The sequence below is a fragment of the Sinocyclocheilus rhinocerous genome, unplaced genomic scaffold (assembly GCF_001515625.1).
Source record: "Sinocyclocheilus rhinocerous isolate Xijiao unplaced genomic scaffold, SAMN03320098_v1.1 scaffold265, whole genome shotgun sequence".
Lineage (NCBI taxonomy): Eukaryota > Metazoa > Chordata > Actinopteri > Cypriniformes > Cyprinidae > Sinocyclocheilus > Sinocyclocheilus rhinocerous.
Window position 1 is genome coordinate 522,252 of NW_015645861.1, and position 19,555 is coordinate 541,806.

General features: G+C 34.0%; 1 protein-coding gene across 1 annotated transcript in view; it reads right to left on the reverse strand.

Moving 5' to 3' along the window:
* The window catches only part of LOC107706933 (NT-3 growth factor receptor-like), a 109,183-nt gene that overhangs the window by 77,810 nt on the left and 11,818 nt on the right, over positions 1–19,555 (reverse strand). Inside the window, exons 2-9 of the mRNA XM_016510787.1 lie at positions 18,846–18,976; positions 9,487–9,641; positions 7,742–7,884; positions 7,513–7,654; positions 3,050–3,355; positions 2,283–2,297; positions 900–949; positions 710–812 (exon numbers count right to left, since the gene is read on the reverse strand). Of these exons, the coding sequence (XP_016366273.1) occupies positions 710–812; positions 900–949; positions 2,283–2,297; positions 3,050–3,355; positions 7,513–7,654; positions 7,742–7,884; positions 9,487–9,641; positions 18,846–18,976 (1,045 nt within the window). The remainder of the gene's footprint in view (positions 1–709; positions 813–899; positions 950–2,282; positions 2,298–3,049; positions 3,356–7,512; positions 7,655–7,741; positions 7,885–9,486; positions 9,642–18,845; positions 18,977–19,555) is intronic.

Sequence of the window (19,555 nt, forward strand, 5' to 3'; positions counted from 1 at the left end):
ATACAGTTGCCGTGATCTAGAATTACTCATATCGTCATATGTTTTTTGTGGTACTGCCCACCTCTACTACAAACGTAGGTTTGAATATAAAACTGTATTTCTGAAAGCACTATCTCCACAGTGATATAAACCTTAATATTAGCAGAGGAAGTCAGGCTAACCAAAGAAAGACTCGCAGGCATTTCCGCCAACTGCCTCCCCAAGGTCTGAGACTGGAGGATGCATTCAACTCAAATTCTATTCACACAAACCCACACAGCACAAACCAAACCCTATCTGACTCATGATGTGCCAGACCACTGTTTAAAAGCAGGCTCTAAACATCGCCTAAAACCAAAGCGGAGAATGTTACAGAGTCCCGCGAGATGATTGACAGCTGAAAGACTGAGGAAATCTATTGTGTTGCTTCAAGAAAGGATGAAGAGAATTAAGGTAGTTTTGCTTTTTTCACTGGGAAGAAAATATCTAAAGTTAACATGAGATCAAAATTGGACCCTTTTTACTTAAATACACATTAAGACACAAATGTTTGTTGTCTTGTTGTCTTTTATCAAAATGTATTTACAGTACTTTACAGTAAAGAGACCATTTTCCACAAATCAATCAATTCCTATCCAGCCAGATATCTATTGACTTCCCTGAAAATATGGAGCAAGAAGTTGCCTTCATTTCGACATTAAGAAAATGCAGCAAAATACTCTAGTCATACCTTTTATCCCAAATTTGTTGCGTCTGCTGTATTTGTTGATGAGGACGAAAATCACAATGAGGAAGACGCTGCCAAAGCCAGCCAGACCAACAGCAATCGACATCTGCAGGAAAAAAGCAATAAACCAGTCAATTGAATTTAAAGAAGAACTTCAGCCTTTTGATTTTTTTAGACAGAAAGAACATCTTACTCCGAATGAATCTTCTTCAGGACTCTTCGCCTCATCTTCAGGTGCTGGAGCTACAGGAAATAGAAAACATGTTGCTCAATTAAAGGAGGCCAAATGATGAGTGTTGTTGCTGATAACTAAAACTAATAAAAATATTTTTGTTAATTGCAATACTGCTGAAATATAAATATTAAATTATAAATACTAAATTAAAAACTTAGAAAAAATTTGAAATGTTGCATTGGCAACCAACTGAAAAAGTTTTAGTACTAAACAGCACATAACAAAATCTCTAAAACATAAAATAAAATATAAAAGTATATATAATAAATACTATAAATAATGCTAAACTCTAGTTGTCACACTTTTTTTAATTTGACTACTTTTAATATTTACTTTAATATTTACATTTTCACCTTTATTTCTCAGAGGGAAAAAATCTAGCCAAACAAACAAATAAATAAGGTAATAAAAAATAAACCATTGTTTCCCGCCAATAGATATTATAAGTAATAAATTGTATAAAATAACAACACATCAAATCATGTGACAACCACTAACCAACAACAAAATTAAGACAACCAGCCCGAACATGAAATGTGTATGTACTGCATATAAAAATACTCTAGTCCTAATGTATGCTAGTGTGATGCCAAATTTCATAATATCAGAATTTAAAGAAATAGATCTTATTTTGACTTAACTATTGAGCCCTGTGACAACTTTCCCCATGACAACTAGCTCAGCTCCGCCCTATGTATTGAATTCTTTCTGTTCCTTACTAGATATGTCTATTTTCAGTTTCACTTCATGATTTGTACATTTATGATGCTGCCTGAGAGCCACAGTGTAAATTCTTTTAGTTGGGGAGGCTTTTGTTTGAACCTGTGTGTGGCTTGTTCACAGGTGTCAAAGAGGAGTTGCCATTTAACTGAGTCATAAAGGCAGAGGTGCAGCAGGGCTCACATATTGCTGCATCACGCACCCAAAGCACGAGCCGTCCTCCGCTGGACACGAAAACAATTACACCATCCTGAATCTCTTAATGCATAGAGCTTGTATACATGCCAAAAACATGCTGCAATTCATAAGGGCTATTCTTCAATCTACCTGTGTACAGAGTCATTAGGGGTGTCCTCTTTTACAGATACAAGTATGGGATGGTGCAAGTGTGCTATGTTGGGCATTTTTGTTTGTGTTCTTGGTGCACTTGAGAGGAGCTATTATTAAGAGATACTGCATGAAAGATTATATTGTTTTATCAAATTCTTCAATGTTGAATTTATCATAGATTATAGTCTATTTGAAGCAAAATATTTGTTTTAATTTCAACAAGCAGAACAAGCACATGTATGTGTTTCATCTATCTGTATTTTTTTTAGTCAAAAAGTGAGAGGCACTTACTGTACTCAATTATTCCTAAAAGAGCAGCGTAAGAGGAAAAAAAGAAAATTATATAAGATTAAAAATGGAAAACATTTTTAAGCATAAAAATGTGTAAAAGATATACTGTTCAAATAAGGTTTGAGGTCAGTAAGACTTTTTGTTTTTGAAAATTAATAAGTTTATTCAGCAAGGACGCATTAAAATTATAAATTTTTGTATTATTTATTAATTATTTATTTATATTTCAAATAAATGCTTTTGTATTCATCAAAGAATTCTGAAAAACAAAATGTACCGTGGTTTCCACAGAATATTAAGCAGCACAACTGTAACAATGATAATATTAAGAAATGTTTCTAGAGCAGCAAATCAGCATATTATACTGATTTCTGAAGGATCATGTGACACTGAAGACTGGAGTAATGATGCTGAAAATTCAGCTTTGCATCACAGGAATAAATTACATTTTAAAATATATTGAAATAGAAAAGAGTTAATTTAAATTATAAAAATATTTCACAATATTATGTTTTTTACTGTATTTTTAAACAAATAAATGCAGTCTTGGTGGGCATAAGAGGCTTCTTTCAATAACTAATTAAAATAATCGTACCGACCTCAAACTTCATATATAATATAGCATCATATATATTTGTTTTGTATATATAACCAGACACACATCAAGGTCTTATATATATATATATAACACTTTACAGTCATCCCAATAAATATCAATAAAGTCATACCACATGCTACAAGAGTAAATAAGCCGTTAAATAACTTACCATCATCCTCAATGAACGGTGGCTCAAGGAAATAGCCGTATACGGTTTTGGTGACTGACCCGAGAGAGTTAGAGGCTACTAGGGTGTAGTTTCCATTGTCGTAATGTGTTGGGTTCTGAAAAGTCAAGCAGCCTTCCAAATAATCTTGGTAGTACTCCATCTCTATGCGGATATACTCGCTCTGCAGGATCTCGCGGCCCTTGTGGAACCAGCGCAGTGTGGGATGGGGAAAGCCCCTCACAGTGAACTCAATGCAGGTGTGATGCCGCCGCTCCGGCTCGTCCAGCTTCAGGATTACTGGCGGAACTGTTAGGAGGAAAGAAAAACCGAGGGTTTATAGGAAGACGGAGGCTTTTATGTAAGAGATACAGGGCAGAATGGCTGACAGCAAATTTTCATCAGTGAAGTACACAGATTTCCCATGGCAAGCTGTTAGGCAATGGGAAGAACACTACAAACAAGGCATCCAATCTACCATGAAATACACGTAATTAATTTAGGTTTTTTTTCTTTTTTTTTCCATTTATCGAATCTTACCAAACCTAAACTGTTGAATGATAGTTCAAATGTGTAACGTACAAATATATATATAAATATATCTCTATTGTGTGTGTAAAAGACGAGACATCATATCTTGGTGTCTGCATCAAATTAAATTGATTTTATATACATGGTTTCACAGACAATTGCATTTAAAATGCTTCTGTGAAAATAAAATGTCAAAATATGAGTGAGATAATGTTCCATCATCATTCATTGTAACAGATATATATGCACACAACATGAGATAATACTAAATGTTAAAATATTCTAAATGATTAAAATATTCTTGCTGACAAACGGGTAAAACCTAGTTTATTGTTTGAATAATAATAAAATAAAATATAAAGAAATAGTACAAATATATAATTTGAGCATGAGCAGAGGCCAAATTTCCAGATTTCTGTTCTCTTTCCACAACAACTCTCTTATGTATCTGGAATCAACACTATGGCAGCAAACGGATCTAATTTCATTACCTGCGAAATGACAATGTGTACAGATAGTCCTAAATGTCAGATTTAAACAGATCAGAATTTGGTGCCTAAATGTGCTTGGAAATACAAATCTCTTTTCCCTTTCCTTGTATGGAAAACCGGATCTCAGGCATTCAGGCTAACATCTCATTTTATGTTTCACAGATAAAAGAAAAGAACACACAACATGAGACTGACAACGGCAACAGACGACAAGAAGAGTGAGTAAATGATGATCAATTTTCATTCCTTTAATGTAAGTTAAAGGCTCAAAGACTTAACAATTTTTAAGATTTCTTAACAATGGAGTTATTGTCAAGTCAAAAGAAGGCCCACTGTTATGTTAATATACACATTATGGTCATAAATTAGGTCTCTGAAGGAAAACGGACAGTGCAGAAATTGCCGGAAGGACAGCTCATAATCTTGCTGTCACAGACTGTATATTATTGTACACTACTCAAAGGTAAACTGCATGCAAACGTCTTGTCCGACACTGCGCATTTGTTTGTCATTCAAATGAGAAGGCATCATTATTGTCAGCTGCCTTCTCTCGCCGAAGTGATTTGTGCTTGGCTGACTGATGAGACTAGATGAGAGATATATCCCTCCTGTAGAGCGGCTCGGCACACATCCCGCCTAAACAGATGACATGTGTTTTAGAATCAGCATGCAGCAGCACCCTTGCTCTCGGCCTGTCTGCTCTCACTACTGCATGAGGCCTGTCATTTAGAGAGTGCTGCTGCAATCCCACCAGGAGAGAGAAAGTGAACGGGAGGGATGTGCATCCCATATGTGCCTCTCATATTCCGGAGCTTTTGATCGGAATGCTAAAATCCAACTGGTGCACTTTTCATTAGCATTATTAATGCAGCTCAGTGGAACAGGGCCAAACCTTTTGGCTTTGTTGACTCTGCACCCAGTTGTGATGATGTTTCTCAAATCCGATCTTTAGGACTGATTGTCCATGCTGTCAGGTAAGAAAGCACATTTGTCTGTTCTGACATTATAGTCAAGAACTGGTCTACAGTGGCTACCATAAAAAAATAAAATAAAATATTTAATGGAATTGCGATTAATCACATCCAAAATAAAAGTTTGTGTTTACATAATAAATGTGTGTGTACTGTGTATTTTTGTATGTATATTTTTAACTTTATTTTATATATTAAATATAATTTCATTCATTTGTCAAATATAAATTTTCACTTCATTAAATTATTTTATTTTATTAATTCATATTTCATACACATTTTAATATATAAAATAAATGTAAAATACATTTATATACAGAAATGTAATATTTATTTTATATTTTATTTAACATAAAAAAAATAAATTGATTAATTCAAATTGAAAATTAATTAATTTATTTATTATTCATTTTCTAAATTTAATTTTCATACAGACATACACACACACACACACTCACATATATATATATATATATATATATATACGCACACAAATTATATACAATATATAGTAATATAATATACAATATTTACTTGATTGAACACCAAATATTAACAGGATAAAAACCTAAATATAATATAATTAGCTATATAAAGGTTTATAAGCCATCAGAAATCAGTACTCACTCTTACTTAATAAAGACAAGACCATGTACTTGGTTATCAAAACCAAACTTGACAGTTTTTCCACTCAGCGCCTGTATGTCCTGCCAATGTCATTTCAATTTAACGTCAAAGTCATTAGTCAGCAGAGTGATAAAATGTAATGCTTTTCATCTACACACTGTCTTAAAATCATGTGCTGTTTAATGAGCATAATGATGCCTGAGTGTCAGATCATATCTGAGTCCTAAAACATTAATGCCATCAGAAGTGCTCCATTCCTTCCTATTAAAACGTAGAAAAGTTGCAGAGATGTTTCGGATTCAATCCTGCCTCTGGCTAATTCTCAACTTATAGCTGTTTAACCCAGTTTAACACGGTGCAATGCAGGTCTATTTTTATGTATGCATCACAACCTAACGCCTTCCCTAAACACACGCGCACCCTCTGATTAAATTAACACAAAGACTTACAGGTTCAGAGCTGTTAATTGCTGTATCAATTCATTTAGTACCTTGTTCTATTTTAAACATGTCTATACAGTTATTTCTTCATAAGAGAGAAAGGTGTTATGTTAAAATTTGCAACATCAGTAAATGTATTTTTAAGGTGACATCTGAATAAGGATTCACAGAATATGTTAAATAAAATGGCATGAATAACAATTATTCACCGTTTGTTTTTTTTTATAGACTTTTACTTTTTTAATACACCAAAACCCTAAAACTGAAAGTAAAATACATTATCATACCAAATACTAGTTTGATTTAAGTTTCATAAACCTTAAACATTTGTATTGTTTGATTCAGTCTGATTTGCCAGTCAGATGGAGTGATTTATTAAAACGAATCAATTGAGTGATTCATTGACTAACTGCACAGCACTTTGCACTGTATTTTTGTTGCATGTGTAGTCAGCCTGGGCTACACAACAGTCATGTTTATCTATATATTTGAAGCACACATACTCTCTTTGCATACAGTTCACAAGCTCTTAACTAGGCAAAAATATATAATATTTTTGCAGTGCCGCTGCAGATTCAGAAAACTGCTGATATCTTGACCTCTCATTTTGTCTGTAAAATGAAGCCATTCTTAGCACACCTGCAGCAATTACAGGATGCAGATTAAATACCATAAAAATTAAAGTACATTCAACTTATTTTGCAATGGTTAAATGAAAAGCTTCAGTGTGTTTCTTAAAGCTGAAAGTGTTACACGTTCTGCAGCAAATGTTAAAGGTAATGTTAAAAAGAAAATGACAGACTTTTCTTTTTGTAACTGATTTTTTTTTTTAAATGAGTTGCATATTATTTTAATTATGTTATTTAATTTTTATAAAATTTAAAACTAGGTCCCTATATTGGAATCAGAGTTACTGAATTTCAGAATCAGAAAATATATATATATATAGCATCAGACATAATCATGACCAATCAATATTTACAGTAAATTACTGATCATTGTTGTCACTTTAGTTTAGTTGTGCACATCCGTATTAATAGTAATATATATTACATGTAGCTAGTGTTATGTTGTAATGCTTAAAATAAAAAAAAATTATAATAAATTCATTAAACATTTTACCTTTGGGGATTTAAGACAAGTGTGAAGCTATCCTAACTTTAACAGGTTAATTACAATTATTTTTAAGAATATTCTTTTTAAGAATTCAAATTCCTCTTAGGTATTCAAAAATTTGCCTTTAGAATCTTAAAAAAAGGAAGAATGATCTGGCTTCTGATTGCTAAAAGTACTAGCATACCTTTTCTCACCAAGCCACATAATTTGATGTATCATTGCAGTATGAGCAATAGCAAACACCATTAAGTATGAGACATGAAAACCTGTAATAAGCACTATATACGTACATAGCACAGCCAGCTGAAGAGACACGTTGGTCATCCCGACCACATTCTCAGAGATGCAGGTCAGAACAAACCCATTGTCGTCTCTGCTCACGTTGACCAGCGTCAGGTTGATGGAGTGGATGTTGGGCCAGTAGACATTTGACTGGAGGGCAGGCCAGAAACATTATGCTATGGTTAGACTGAAAAGAAGGTTAAACGGTGTGTTTGGTGTGGGATGAATGGCGTTCACCTGGTGCGTGTTGATGGAGTGAAGGCCGTTCACGGTCCAGTCCACCTCAGGTACCGGAAACCCAGAGCCGTTACAGCTGAGCATCACGTTACCACCCTCCAGCACAGTCAGGTTACTGTGAGCAACGCTGATATCTGGCAGGTCTAGATCACAACAATGACTATTATGTACATTACTTAACCCCTTAGCTGTCAAAGAGCGGCGACGGCCCCAGATTATTGTTGTTTCACTTTAACAGCACGTTAAAACATCACACTCTTACTGGATCTGGACAAACTGTGCATCAGTAGAAAGATTAAAGACTCTAGCTTCGATATTTGACCACTGTTTTGATGAAACATTGTTGCAGTGACAGTAATTTAGTAATTTATGTCAGGAGTGCAAAATAATAAATCCGTATGTGTCATATTTGGAATAGAAATTCACCACGCATTCATATTCAATCATGTCTGCAGCGGTTTATTTGTGTTCACATAGCTTCACTGAACAGCGAAAATAAGGGCTTATAGTCCAAAGATGCATATACATGGAGATATATAGATATATTTACTCATGTTTACTTCATATTTCTTCAGACAGAATCATCATTTCTATTCATTTTCCACTGATTTATGCGATCAGATGATAGTTAGCCGCTCCCTGGGCTGTTACAAGAATTTGTTTACAAGAATTTACCATAGTAACCACAGTTTCTGCCAAAATACTTCCTAAAACAGAGATAATTAATTAATTAAAAGCCCATAATTAATTAATTGGAATGCTATATGATGTAAACCTTCTGAATTTTGAGTATTTCAGTCTTTTTGTTTGCTCATACCATAACAGTTGGTGTAAAGTATGGCTAGCATGGTCATTAGTTGTAATAAAAAAGTCAATAATTTTCGATGTACTATTACAGTATATATGCACATTATAAAGTGCTGTTTTTTACGTCAATTTTCCAGAAACTGATTAACTATATCACTATATAGTATGATATATAACTATATCAGTGTTGTAACTACACAACCAAACCATTAAAAATGATTTTTGTTAACTGAAATAAAGCTTTAAAAAAAAAAAACATGTAACCCTTACCTTTGCAGCTAACTGAAATAAATACATTTAAACTGAAGTACTAAAATAAAAAAAATAAAATAATAATTTTAAAGAAATATATACAATAAATGAATTATATAAATGACAAAAGCATTTAATTACTGAAACTGATATTGTTATATCTGTTTTCATTTTAATTTAATGTAAAATATCAATAAATACTGTAATGCTTTATAAATAATACCAAAATGACACTGATCTATAAAATATGGCCACATATACATGACTTAATTGCAATAATTTGGGCCAAACCTTAACCCTAAAACTGGCAATTTACCAACATGTATGATTTAGATTTTTAGACATGGATAATGGATACATTATTAATTTATTATTATTATTGTTATTATTATTATTTGCATTTTTTTTAGCATAAAATGTGCAGTTGTCATTTGTATGTTTTTTGGTAGCATGACCACAAAAAAAAAAGAAAGAAAGAAAGAAAGAATAAGAAAAAAGAAAAAAATGGTTGCATGATTTCCTTCATTAAGAGAGCAATACAACTGACAGATCTTACCTCACTCTCCCCAATACTGCATCATAATGTGAGATAAATATTGCATCATACGAATAATCTAATCTTATATAACAACACGTAGTGCGTGCTTGGCCTACAGCTGCATTATATATGAAGAAAGATGTCTTACCACACTGGGCAATGCTCATTGATCTCAGACGAATCTTGCTTGCGCCGTTCTTGCAGTAGAGGTGCTGGGTGTGCAGGCCGGCCTCACCTCGCAGCTGCCAGAGCTGAATCCATCGGATCTCACAGCCGCAGTCAAAGACGACCCCCTCCAGCCTCCTGCGTCAACAACACACAGCCAACAGTTATACAATCTCCAAACTCTAGCATTTTCATGCAGTGTTAACTCTGAGCTGGCCATGCAAAATCAATCAAACTTTGCCTGCGTTGGTTGAAAGCAGCAGGTTTGTGACACTATATCTCCCGGGTGGTGTGGCATAGTGACCCGGGCTGATTACTGAAAGCTTGTAGGTTTCCCACATGGGGAGATCCATAAGCAATCACCATCATGCCCTTGAGTAAGTCTCATAACCACAGGCAGCAGGGCTCAACGGCGCGAGCATTTCACTCACATTTGCCACTAAAAATAGAGGTGTGAGAACTATAAAATGTATTTACTGTAGGAGCATCTGTGCGAATAAAACAAGTCCCTGCAGTTGTTTAAAAAACGCAAAGATCTTATAAATAATATAACATACGGTAAATCCTAATTATCGTTTTTAAAAGGTCTTAAATCTGTTGTCGGAAAATCACAATACAGCCTAATGTGATTATTAAACTTCAAAAGGCTACAATTCATAAAATAAATAAGTGCTACATGTTCAAAGCCAAAACATAGTACTGTTACGCATTCTACAGGCTCGCGGTTTCAGAGCAGCTCGCAATCAGTGAATACCGTGCATTTATGCACATTTAACACATGATGAATTGCGACAGTGTTTAGTTTATGGTTTTTACATTGTAATATGTTGTAGATTTTTATAAGAGTGTATATTCTTCTTCTTCTTCTTCTTTTAAATTTAATGGCGGTTGGCAAACCAACTTAAATGGTGCATTCCCGCCACCTACTGGCTGAATTAAGAGTGTATATTTTATCTCCCTCGTGTTTTTGAACAAGCAGCCAGAAATAGTAAAGCATAGACGTTTCAAAATAAGAGTCCTGGTGCATTTCAGGCTCGTTTATAATAAAAAAATTCTGCGTTGTGGAGAATAGTTTTCTGGTGTAATATTGGTATTCTGGTTACAAAAATGTAAAAAAAAAAATAAAAAAAAACATAAAAATGGTTAAATTATTAAACTATAGGAATACAGGTATTGTATTATAATAAACTAAATATTTTTTTCTTGTAAAAATCTCCTTATGTTCTTTTAAGGAAAAACACACTCCTAAAAATTTCAGTTTTTCAGCTAGGAAAAAAAGTGTGTCAAGCCTTGGTAAGTGTAGCCTGTTTTGAAAAAAAAAAAAAGCATCTGCTAATTGACTGCATTTACTATTGCATGACATGCATTGCACATATGAGCATTTTGTCAGCTGTGTCTTTTTACATGTCACATGCATCATGCATAACATAAACAGCATTAAAAAGCATGGCTATTTGCATTTCAAAGCTGTAAAACTGGCAAGTGCACAAAGCACACAATTCCCATTCCCAGCAGCGAAATTCTAGATTCAGTTACTAAAACATCAGATTATAAATGATATGTTTATGCAAAAAAAGTTGTTAAAAAAACCTCAAGATACATTCTCTGAAAGCACATCTTAATAGCTTCCAGATATTTACTTTATTTTAGACCAGAAACATATGCAAGTATGTACATATGCTTGGCCAGCACATTGTAAGCGCACTGTCCCGTGACAAATCTCAGTCCTGATGTAGGTAATAGAGTTCCTCTCTGTGTCTGTGACATTAAAACAGATGCCTTATTATTCAGATAGCTAGCTATATCAAGTTGACAGCTGAACTTAACTGCAAGATTGTAAAAAGAGAGAAGTGACTGCAGCAGACAGCTGCTTGCTTTAGTGCCTACCTAGAAGGCAGTTTACACTAATGCCTCAGAACACAACACGTACTTTTGCAGAATTATGAATAATGTTTAGAAACATTTCAGAAAGCAACTATGTGTGAAATCGAGCTTGCATAGCTAGGAGCATTTGCATTCTAGTACTTGTGCTTCTACTACTACTTCTAATAGTTCTGGAGTACAAACTTGTTTTTTACTGCAAAACAAAGACACTTAAAATACTAAAAAATTTAATACAATAACAATTTAATACAATTTCATGCAACAAAGTATACACACTACTGATGAAACACTTTGTGTCAATAAGATTTTTTTTAATAGAAATTAATACTATCCAGCAAGAATGCTATAAACTGATCAAAAAAGACAGTTGACTTTTATATTATTACAAAAAAAAAACTATTTTAAGTAAATACTGTTACTTTTGAACTTCCTATTCATCAAAGAATCCTGAAAAATGTATCAGGGTTTCCACAAAATTATTAAACAGCACAGTTGTTTTAAACATTAATAATAATATTAAGAAATGTTTCTTGAGCAGTAAATCAGCATATTAGAATGATTTCTGAAGGATCATGTGACACTGAAGACTGCGGTAATGATGCTGAAAATTCAGCTTTGCGTCACAGGAATAAATTGCATTTTAAACTATATTCAAATAGAAAACTGTTATTTTAAATTTTAATAATAATTCACAATATTACTCAAGTAAATACAGCCTTGGTGAGCATAACAGACATCTCTCAAAAACATTTTTTAAAAATCTTGCCCACCCCAAACTTGGTAGTGAAAATATAGTTTAGAAAATTGCCTCTTTAAGAAAGATCGCTTTATGTATTCCCCAATTGTAAGTCGCTTTGGATAAAAGCGTCTGCAAAATGACTAAATGTAAATGTAAATAGTTCCAATCCTGGGTGCATCATTATTTGATTTACATAGAAACATTCTGTTGTGTCAAGGATAATGTTACATTATATAAGAAATATTATTTATATGTACAATACATATAAATTACACAACATACTTTCTAAAACTAATGAACTCTTCAATTAAGTGCATATTATGCTGACAAATAAGAATGTGATAACACTTGTCTGTACTTGGTGTGAGGACATTGATTACTGGAACAATACAACATTTCACTTTGTGAAAAACAGAGTCGCAGTGGCTGAATGGAAAAAAAGATGAGGCGCTCACAACGTGATGAACTGTATATCATTACCCACAGGCTTTGATCTCAGCGTGAAACTTTAGTCCATTAATCTGTATGCTCGGGTTAGAAAATACACTACTGTATGTTTTCAGAGCCCTTCATTATTTTGCAAATCCCTTTCTGCAAATCTCCAGGAGTCAGGTCACCCGCAAGAACAAACGCTTCTGTAACACGTGGAATGAGCTGACAGGCAGAATCACCGAAATTATTTGAATGTAATTCTGACAGAAATGTGACAGAGTTTGTTCATGAAGTAAACTAAGAAGTTGCGAGAGAGTCTATCAACAGCAACAAAAAAATATGCGTTTTGTTTTCTATGTAATTACACGTGCTTTGAGCTTAAACTCAGACATCATTTACACTGCCAGGAATAACCCAGCGGCGGCCAACGGGGGGCCTGACTATCATCAACGGTGATTGACAACCCATAACATGATTATGCACGCTGATGAGGTTTATTTGTGCGTGTGCACCTGAAAGCTATTGAGAAATGAAATTGTAAGATGCATAGAACTCTTCGGAATGTAATGGGATCATTGTCTTTTTGAAGAATAAAACAAAACATTGTGGTGCTTTAAAGCAGTGGGTCTGGTTTCGCTTCAGAATCCAGATTTTACAATTGGAGACCCAAAACAATACCAACATTGTTTAAAAGTAAACAAAAACATTTAAAATTTGTTGTTGTGGTTTATTATTTGTTTTCTGCATTTCAGTATTTTCATGGTTTCTTCTGCTATTCATGACCCCATCAGAACAGACCCGTTACCCACCAGTTGAGAATCGCTGTCCTAACGGATAAAGTCTAAATTCTCAATTCTTTTTCCAAACCTTCAGGCTGATATTATATTACAATGACTGTTAGGATGGATTCACTGGGTCTGAAAATCAATAATGCCCGTGAATCTCATCTAGCTTTGAAGATTACACCATTATCACAGCAACAGAACTGATATCAATCTACACCATTTATCTCCATAATACATGCAATTTGTTCAGTGAAGTTCAAATTTGTTTGTTTACAAACTATGTTCAGTAGAAATAAATGCAGATTTTCCAGTTGTTCTTTCCTATGCTTTTTGCTTTTACTTTCCTCCATTCAGCCATACATCCATTTAATCTAAAATGATACACACACACACACACACATTTTGATATTTTTTTTTTTTTGCTACATTAGTGAAAATTTGTCTCTATTTTACTTTTTGCATCAAACATTTTGAATCTAATTGGCTATAATGACTGTTTTGCTGAAAGGATGGCTCTTGTGAGTGAAAAAAACAAGTAAGTTAATATTTTCTATCATATATGCGTTTTTATTTATTTATTTTCCTTTCAATAAAAGGAACTTTAATTTCAACCCAAGAGTCATATTGAATATCAAAACAACAGGCTGAAAAATTGAGCTATAATCCGTAACCCCCAGCCCATCTTGATGTCACTTCCTTTGAAAAAACGGAAGTACTCACTCATTCAGACAGAGGAGACACTCAGACCTTATGCTGATGAAGTATGTCTGCAAATGTTTGTGTACTAAGTGTCCTTGAAGACAATTACTTTGTCGGATTTATTGCAATGCATTCTTTTATTTTCATTTTAAGTGCAGTTTAACCGTATGATCAATCATTTTGATGACACGTCATGCCAGTGGTGAATGTATCACCAAGTCACTTTCAGATAATACAGGACAGCAAGAACATTACGATTGGTACGTTTGGAACTCTGAAACATAATTTTAAACTGACAAATCATGCACATATTCCTAGACATTTAAAGAAATAGTCCAACCAAAAAATAAAACAAAAATCTGTCGTCATTTACTCACGCTCATGTTGTTTACTTTCTGCTGCAGGACACAAGAGAAGCTATTTTGAAGAACGTTGGGGCCCAAACAACATAGGAAAAAACATACAGTTTTAATACAACATGGGGGTGAGTAAATGATGACAGTTTTCATTTTGGGGTGAATTATAATTATTGTCTTGCTACTATCCCTTTAACATTGCAAACTTAAAAGCAACATTTGCATATGACCTGTTTAATTTTATAAACTCTAAACTCTTTCTGGCTGTCGGTTCTGGCATTGTTTGGAAATGTTTAATGTAAAGGTATTATGTACACTGCAAGTTGGCTGTGCAGTAGAAACACAAATTCTTTTTTAAAATCGATTCTACGTGACTAGACAAAACAAAGAAAAAGGGCTGTGGCAAAAACATTTATATGTATAATGTGTATAAACACCCATAATGCATTGGGCTTGATCAGACTATGTGAGTGGGGATACAAAAATCTGCATTTTTCACAAAAGCCCTGAAGCTGTTGAAAAGTCCACTGGATGAAGGGTTTGTGTCATCTGGTGGACTTCTGCTGACAAATAAACATGGATATCTTGGTGCAGGTCACTTGGGAAAATAATAAACATTGTTCATTTACAAAATTGGTGAAGATTCTTAACGTACTGTAATTTACTAGGGATTTTACTAAAAAAAAAAACTATAACAAAAGAGCTGACTGGAAAAACTAGAAACATTTACATTGAATATAGAACTTTCATTAATTTTTACGTTTGAAAATTATAATTTCCCTGACATTTACAAATTATTCCTTATGAGTTATTTCTGTAAGTGGCCCTAATGGCACATAGAGGTGCAATTGAACACTTATTAAATTCAGTACTAAAATATCTTCCAGTTTAGCACTAAACTTTGCTCAAATTATCTCTAAAGCACCCACCTTGTAAATATGCCTAATTCACCATAATGGTGAACACAAGTCAGATTTTGGTAAAACAATTTCCTGGAGGACAAATTTGGACAAATTACATGTGTTGTTTATATCATCATCTACAATAAAGGTATTACACTCTTAAAAATAAAGGTGCTTAAAAGGTTCTTCACAGCAATGCCATTGAAGAACCATTTCTGGTTCCACAAAGAACCATTCAGTCAAAGGTTCTTTAAAGAACCATCTCTTTCTTACCTTTTTATAATCTGAAGAACCTTCTTTCGCCACAAAGAAACTTTTGTGAAACAGAAAGGTTCTTCAGATGTTAAAGGTTCTTTATAGAACCATTTGCTACATTAGTGAAAATTTGTCTCTATTTTACTTTTTGCATCAAACATTTTGAATCTAATTGGCTATAATGACTGTTTTGCTGAAAGGATGGCTCTTGTGAGTGAAAAAAACAAGTAAGTTAATATTTTCTATCATATATGCGTTTTTATTTATTTATTTTCCTTTCAATAAAAGGAACTTTAATTTCAACCCAAGAGTCATATTGAATATCAAAACAACAGGCTGAAAAATTGAGCTATAATCCGTAACCCCCAGCCCATCTTGATGTCACTTCCTTTGAAAAAACGGAAGTACTCACTCATTCAGACAGAGGAGACACTCAGACCTTATGCTGATGAAGTATGTCTGCAAATGTTTGTGTACTAAGTGTCCTTGAAGACAATTACTTTGTCGGATTTATTGCAATGCATTCTTTTATTTTCATTTTAAGTGCAGTTTAACCGTATGATCAATCATTTTGATGACACGTCATGCCAGTGGTGAATGTATCACCAAGTCACTTTCAGATAATACAGGACAGCAAGAACATTACGATTGGTACGTTTGGAACTCTGAAACATAATTTTAAACTGACAAATCATGCACATATTCCTAGACATTTAAAGAAATAGTCCAACCAAAAAATAAAACAAAAATCTGTCGTCATTTACTCACGCTCATGTTGTTTACTTTCTGCTGCAGGACACAAGAGAAGCTATTTTGAAGAACGTTGGGGCCCAAACAACATAGGAAAAAACATACAGTTTTAATACAACATGGGGGTGAGTAAATGATGACAGTTTTCATTTTGGGGTGAATTATAATTATTGTCTTGCTACTATCCCTTTAACATTGCAAACTTAAAAGCAACATTTGCATATGACCTGTTTAATTTTATAAACTCTAAACTCTTTCTGGCTGTCGGTTCTGGCATTGTTTGGAAATGTTTAATGTAAAGGTATTATGTACACTGCAAGTTGGCTGTGCAGTAGAAACACAAATTCTTTTTTAAAATCGATTCTACGTGACTAGACAAAACAAAGAAAAAGGGCTGTGGCAAAAACATTTATATGTATAATGTGTATAAACACCCATAATGCATTGGGCTTGATCAGACTATGTGAGTGGGGATACAAAAATCTGCATTTTTCACAAAAGCCCTGAAGCTGTTGAAAAGTCCACTGGATGAAGGGTTTGTGTCATCTGGTGGACTTCTGCTGACAAATAAACATGGATATCTTGGTGCAGGTCACTTGGGAAAATAATAAACATTGTTCATTTACAAAATTGGTGAAGATTCTTAACGTACTGTAATTTACTAGGGATTTTACTAAAAAAAAAAACTATAACAAAAGAGCTGACTGGAAAAACTAGAAACATTTACATTGAATATAGAACTTTCATTAATTTTTACGTTTGAAAATTATAATTTCCCTGACATTTACAAATTATTCCTTATGAGTTATTTCTGTAAGTGGCCCTAATGGCACATAGAGGTGCAATTGAACACTTATTAAATTCAGTACTAAAATATCTTCCAGTTTAGCACTAAACTTTGCTCAAATTATCTCTAAAGCACCCACCTTGTAAATATGCCTAATTCACCATAATGGTGAACACAAGTCAGATTTTGGTAAAACAATTTCCTGGAGGACAAATTTGGACAAATTACATGTGTTGTTTATATCATCATCTACAATAAAGGTATTACACTCTTAAAAATAAAGGTGCTTAAAAGGTTCTTCACAGCAATGCCATTGAAGAACCATTTCTGGTTCCACAAAGAACCATTCAGTCAAAGGTTCTTTAAAGAACCATCTCTTTCTTACCTTTTTATAATCTGAAGAACCTTCTTTCGCCACAAAGAAACTTTTGTGAAACAGAAAGGTTCTTCAGATGTTAAAGGTTCTTTTTCCTGATATTTACAAGTCATTCCTTACAGAGTTATTCCAGTAATGGCCTAAAATCAAAGAAACACACAAAACAGTACTTGAGCCAGGTTGATCTTTTGATATTGTCTCATAATGGCACATTTTAGGGGTGCAGTTGAACACTTATTAAATTCAGTACTAAATTATCTTGCATTTTAGCAAGATTATCCTGCATTTTAGCACTGAACTGTGCTGAAATTATCTCTAAAGCACCCACCTGGTAAATATGCCTAATTCACCATAACAGTTAACACAAATCAGATTCTGGTAAAACGAATTTCCTGGAGGACAGATTTGGACAAATGACATGCGTTGTTTATATCATCCGCAATAAACAGTTGAACACTTATTAAATTCAGTACTAAATTATCTTGCATTTTAGCAAGATTATCCTTTATTTTAGCACTGAACTGTGCTGAAATTATCTCTAAAGCACCCACCTGGTAAATATGCCTAATTCGCCATAACAGTTAACACAAATCAGATTCTGGTAAAAACGAATTTCCTGGAGGACAGATTTGGACAAATGACATGCGTTGTTTATATCATCCGCAATAATCCGTAGGGAGGACGGGAAAAGACAGCAATGCACACGGTCACGAAATCCCCCAACACATTCTGAATTGAAAGGCCAAAAATGTGCATAATAAAAAATTAAGCAGGACATATGTCAGCGGCTCTGCAAGTTGTGTTCAGCCACAACGAAGTGCGAGGACGGGACGTGTCAAATTCAAAATAATTGAATTTTGTCATTTTAAGCGCAACATGAAGACACCACATTGTCACTCACAATCAATAAACAAACTCATCACTTTATGTGCATGCATATTGCTCAAATATTCATGACAAACAAGAAAATGAGGTCAGGCTCCCAGCAGACAAGACCAATACATTTCACTGCCATGTCTTAATTAACCGACTGTTCGCAGACATGTAAAAAGTGTCTCTGCTTCATCACCGGAGATGTTTTGCTTTGACAGACACACAAGTCTATCGGAGGATGGGAGCAAGGGGCGCATAAACAAATTAGTTGACAGTAAAGTGCTGAAAACATTTCTAATGAACACAACAATGCGATCGAGCATCAAGCCTGGATTTCAGCATCCAATTTAGCAGGCGAGTGCTGCTTATCATAGAAAATCTACACAGAGAGAGTTTTGAGGAATTATTGCTTGGTGTGTTTTTTTAATACTGCGATTTGGCAATTGAATACATGCAGTTATCTCACTTTTGGAAATACTATTAACTAATGCAGGATGAACTTACAGTTCGACCAGCTGAAGGTGCTGAAAAAGCTGCCAAGAGAGTGTCGTCAGAGGGTTCTTGGACAGGTTTCTGTGCAAGGAGACAAGAAAGAGGAACAGCAATTTATGATTTAGCTGTGAACACAGGAAGCAATAAAATCAACATAACATAAGGCTTGCGACACATTTTACTCCCAAAATGTGATATTTCCTGTGAGATTTGTGACATCGGCTGAAAAAGAGAGAAAGATTAAGCAAATTTGTACATTTTAATGAAAGATTATGACGATTTTTTTTTCTGTATTTTTAAGAACATGCTCTGAATTAAGCACAATACGACTAGAGACACATCAATTTAGATTTCATGTTGACCTTAAAAATATAATAAATTGTTTAACGTTTTTTTCCAAATTTAAAGGGGTCATATGATGCGATTTCAATTTTTCCTTTCTCTTTGGAGTGTTACAAGCTCTTGGTGCATAAAGAAGATCTGTAAAGTTGCAAAGACTAAAGTCTCAAATCCAAAGAGATATTCTTTATAAAAGTTAAGAGTCAGCCACGCCTACCTAAAACGGCTCGTTCTAACACACCCCACATGTCTACGTCACGATGTGAGAAGATTTGCATAACGCCGCCCAAACGTTCACGCAAAGAAAGAAGGCGTAACTTATTCTCGCTGTACTGCACAACTGTTGATAATTCTAATAATAAATCAGCATATTAGAATGATTT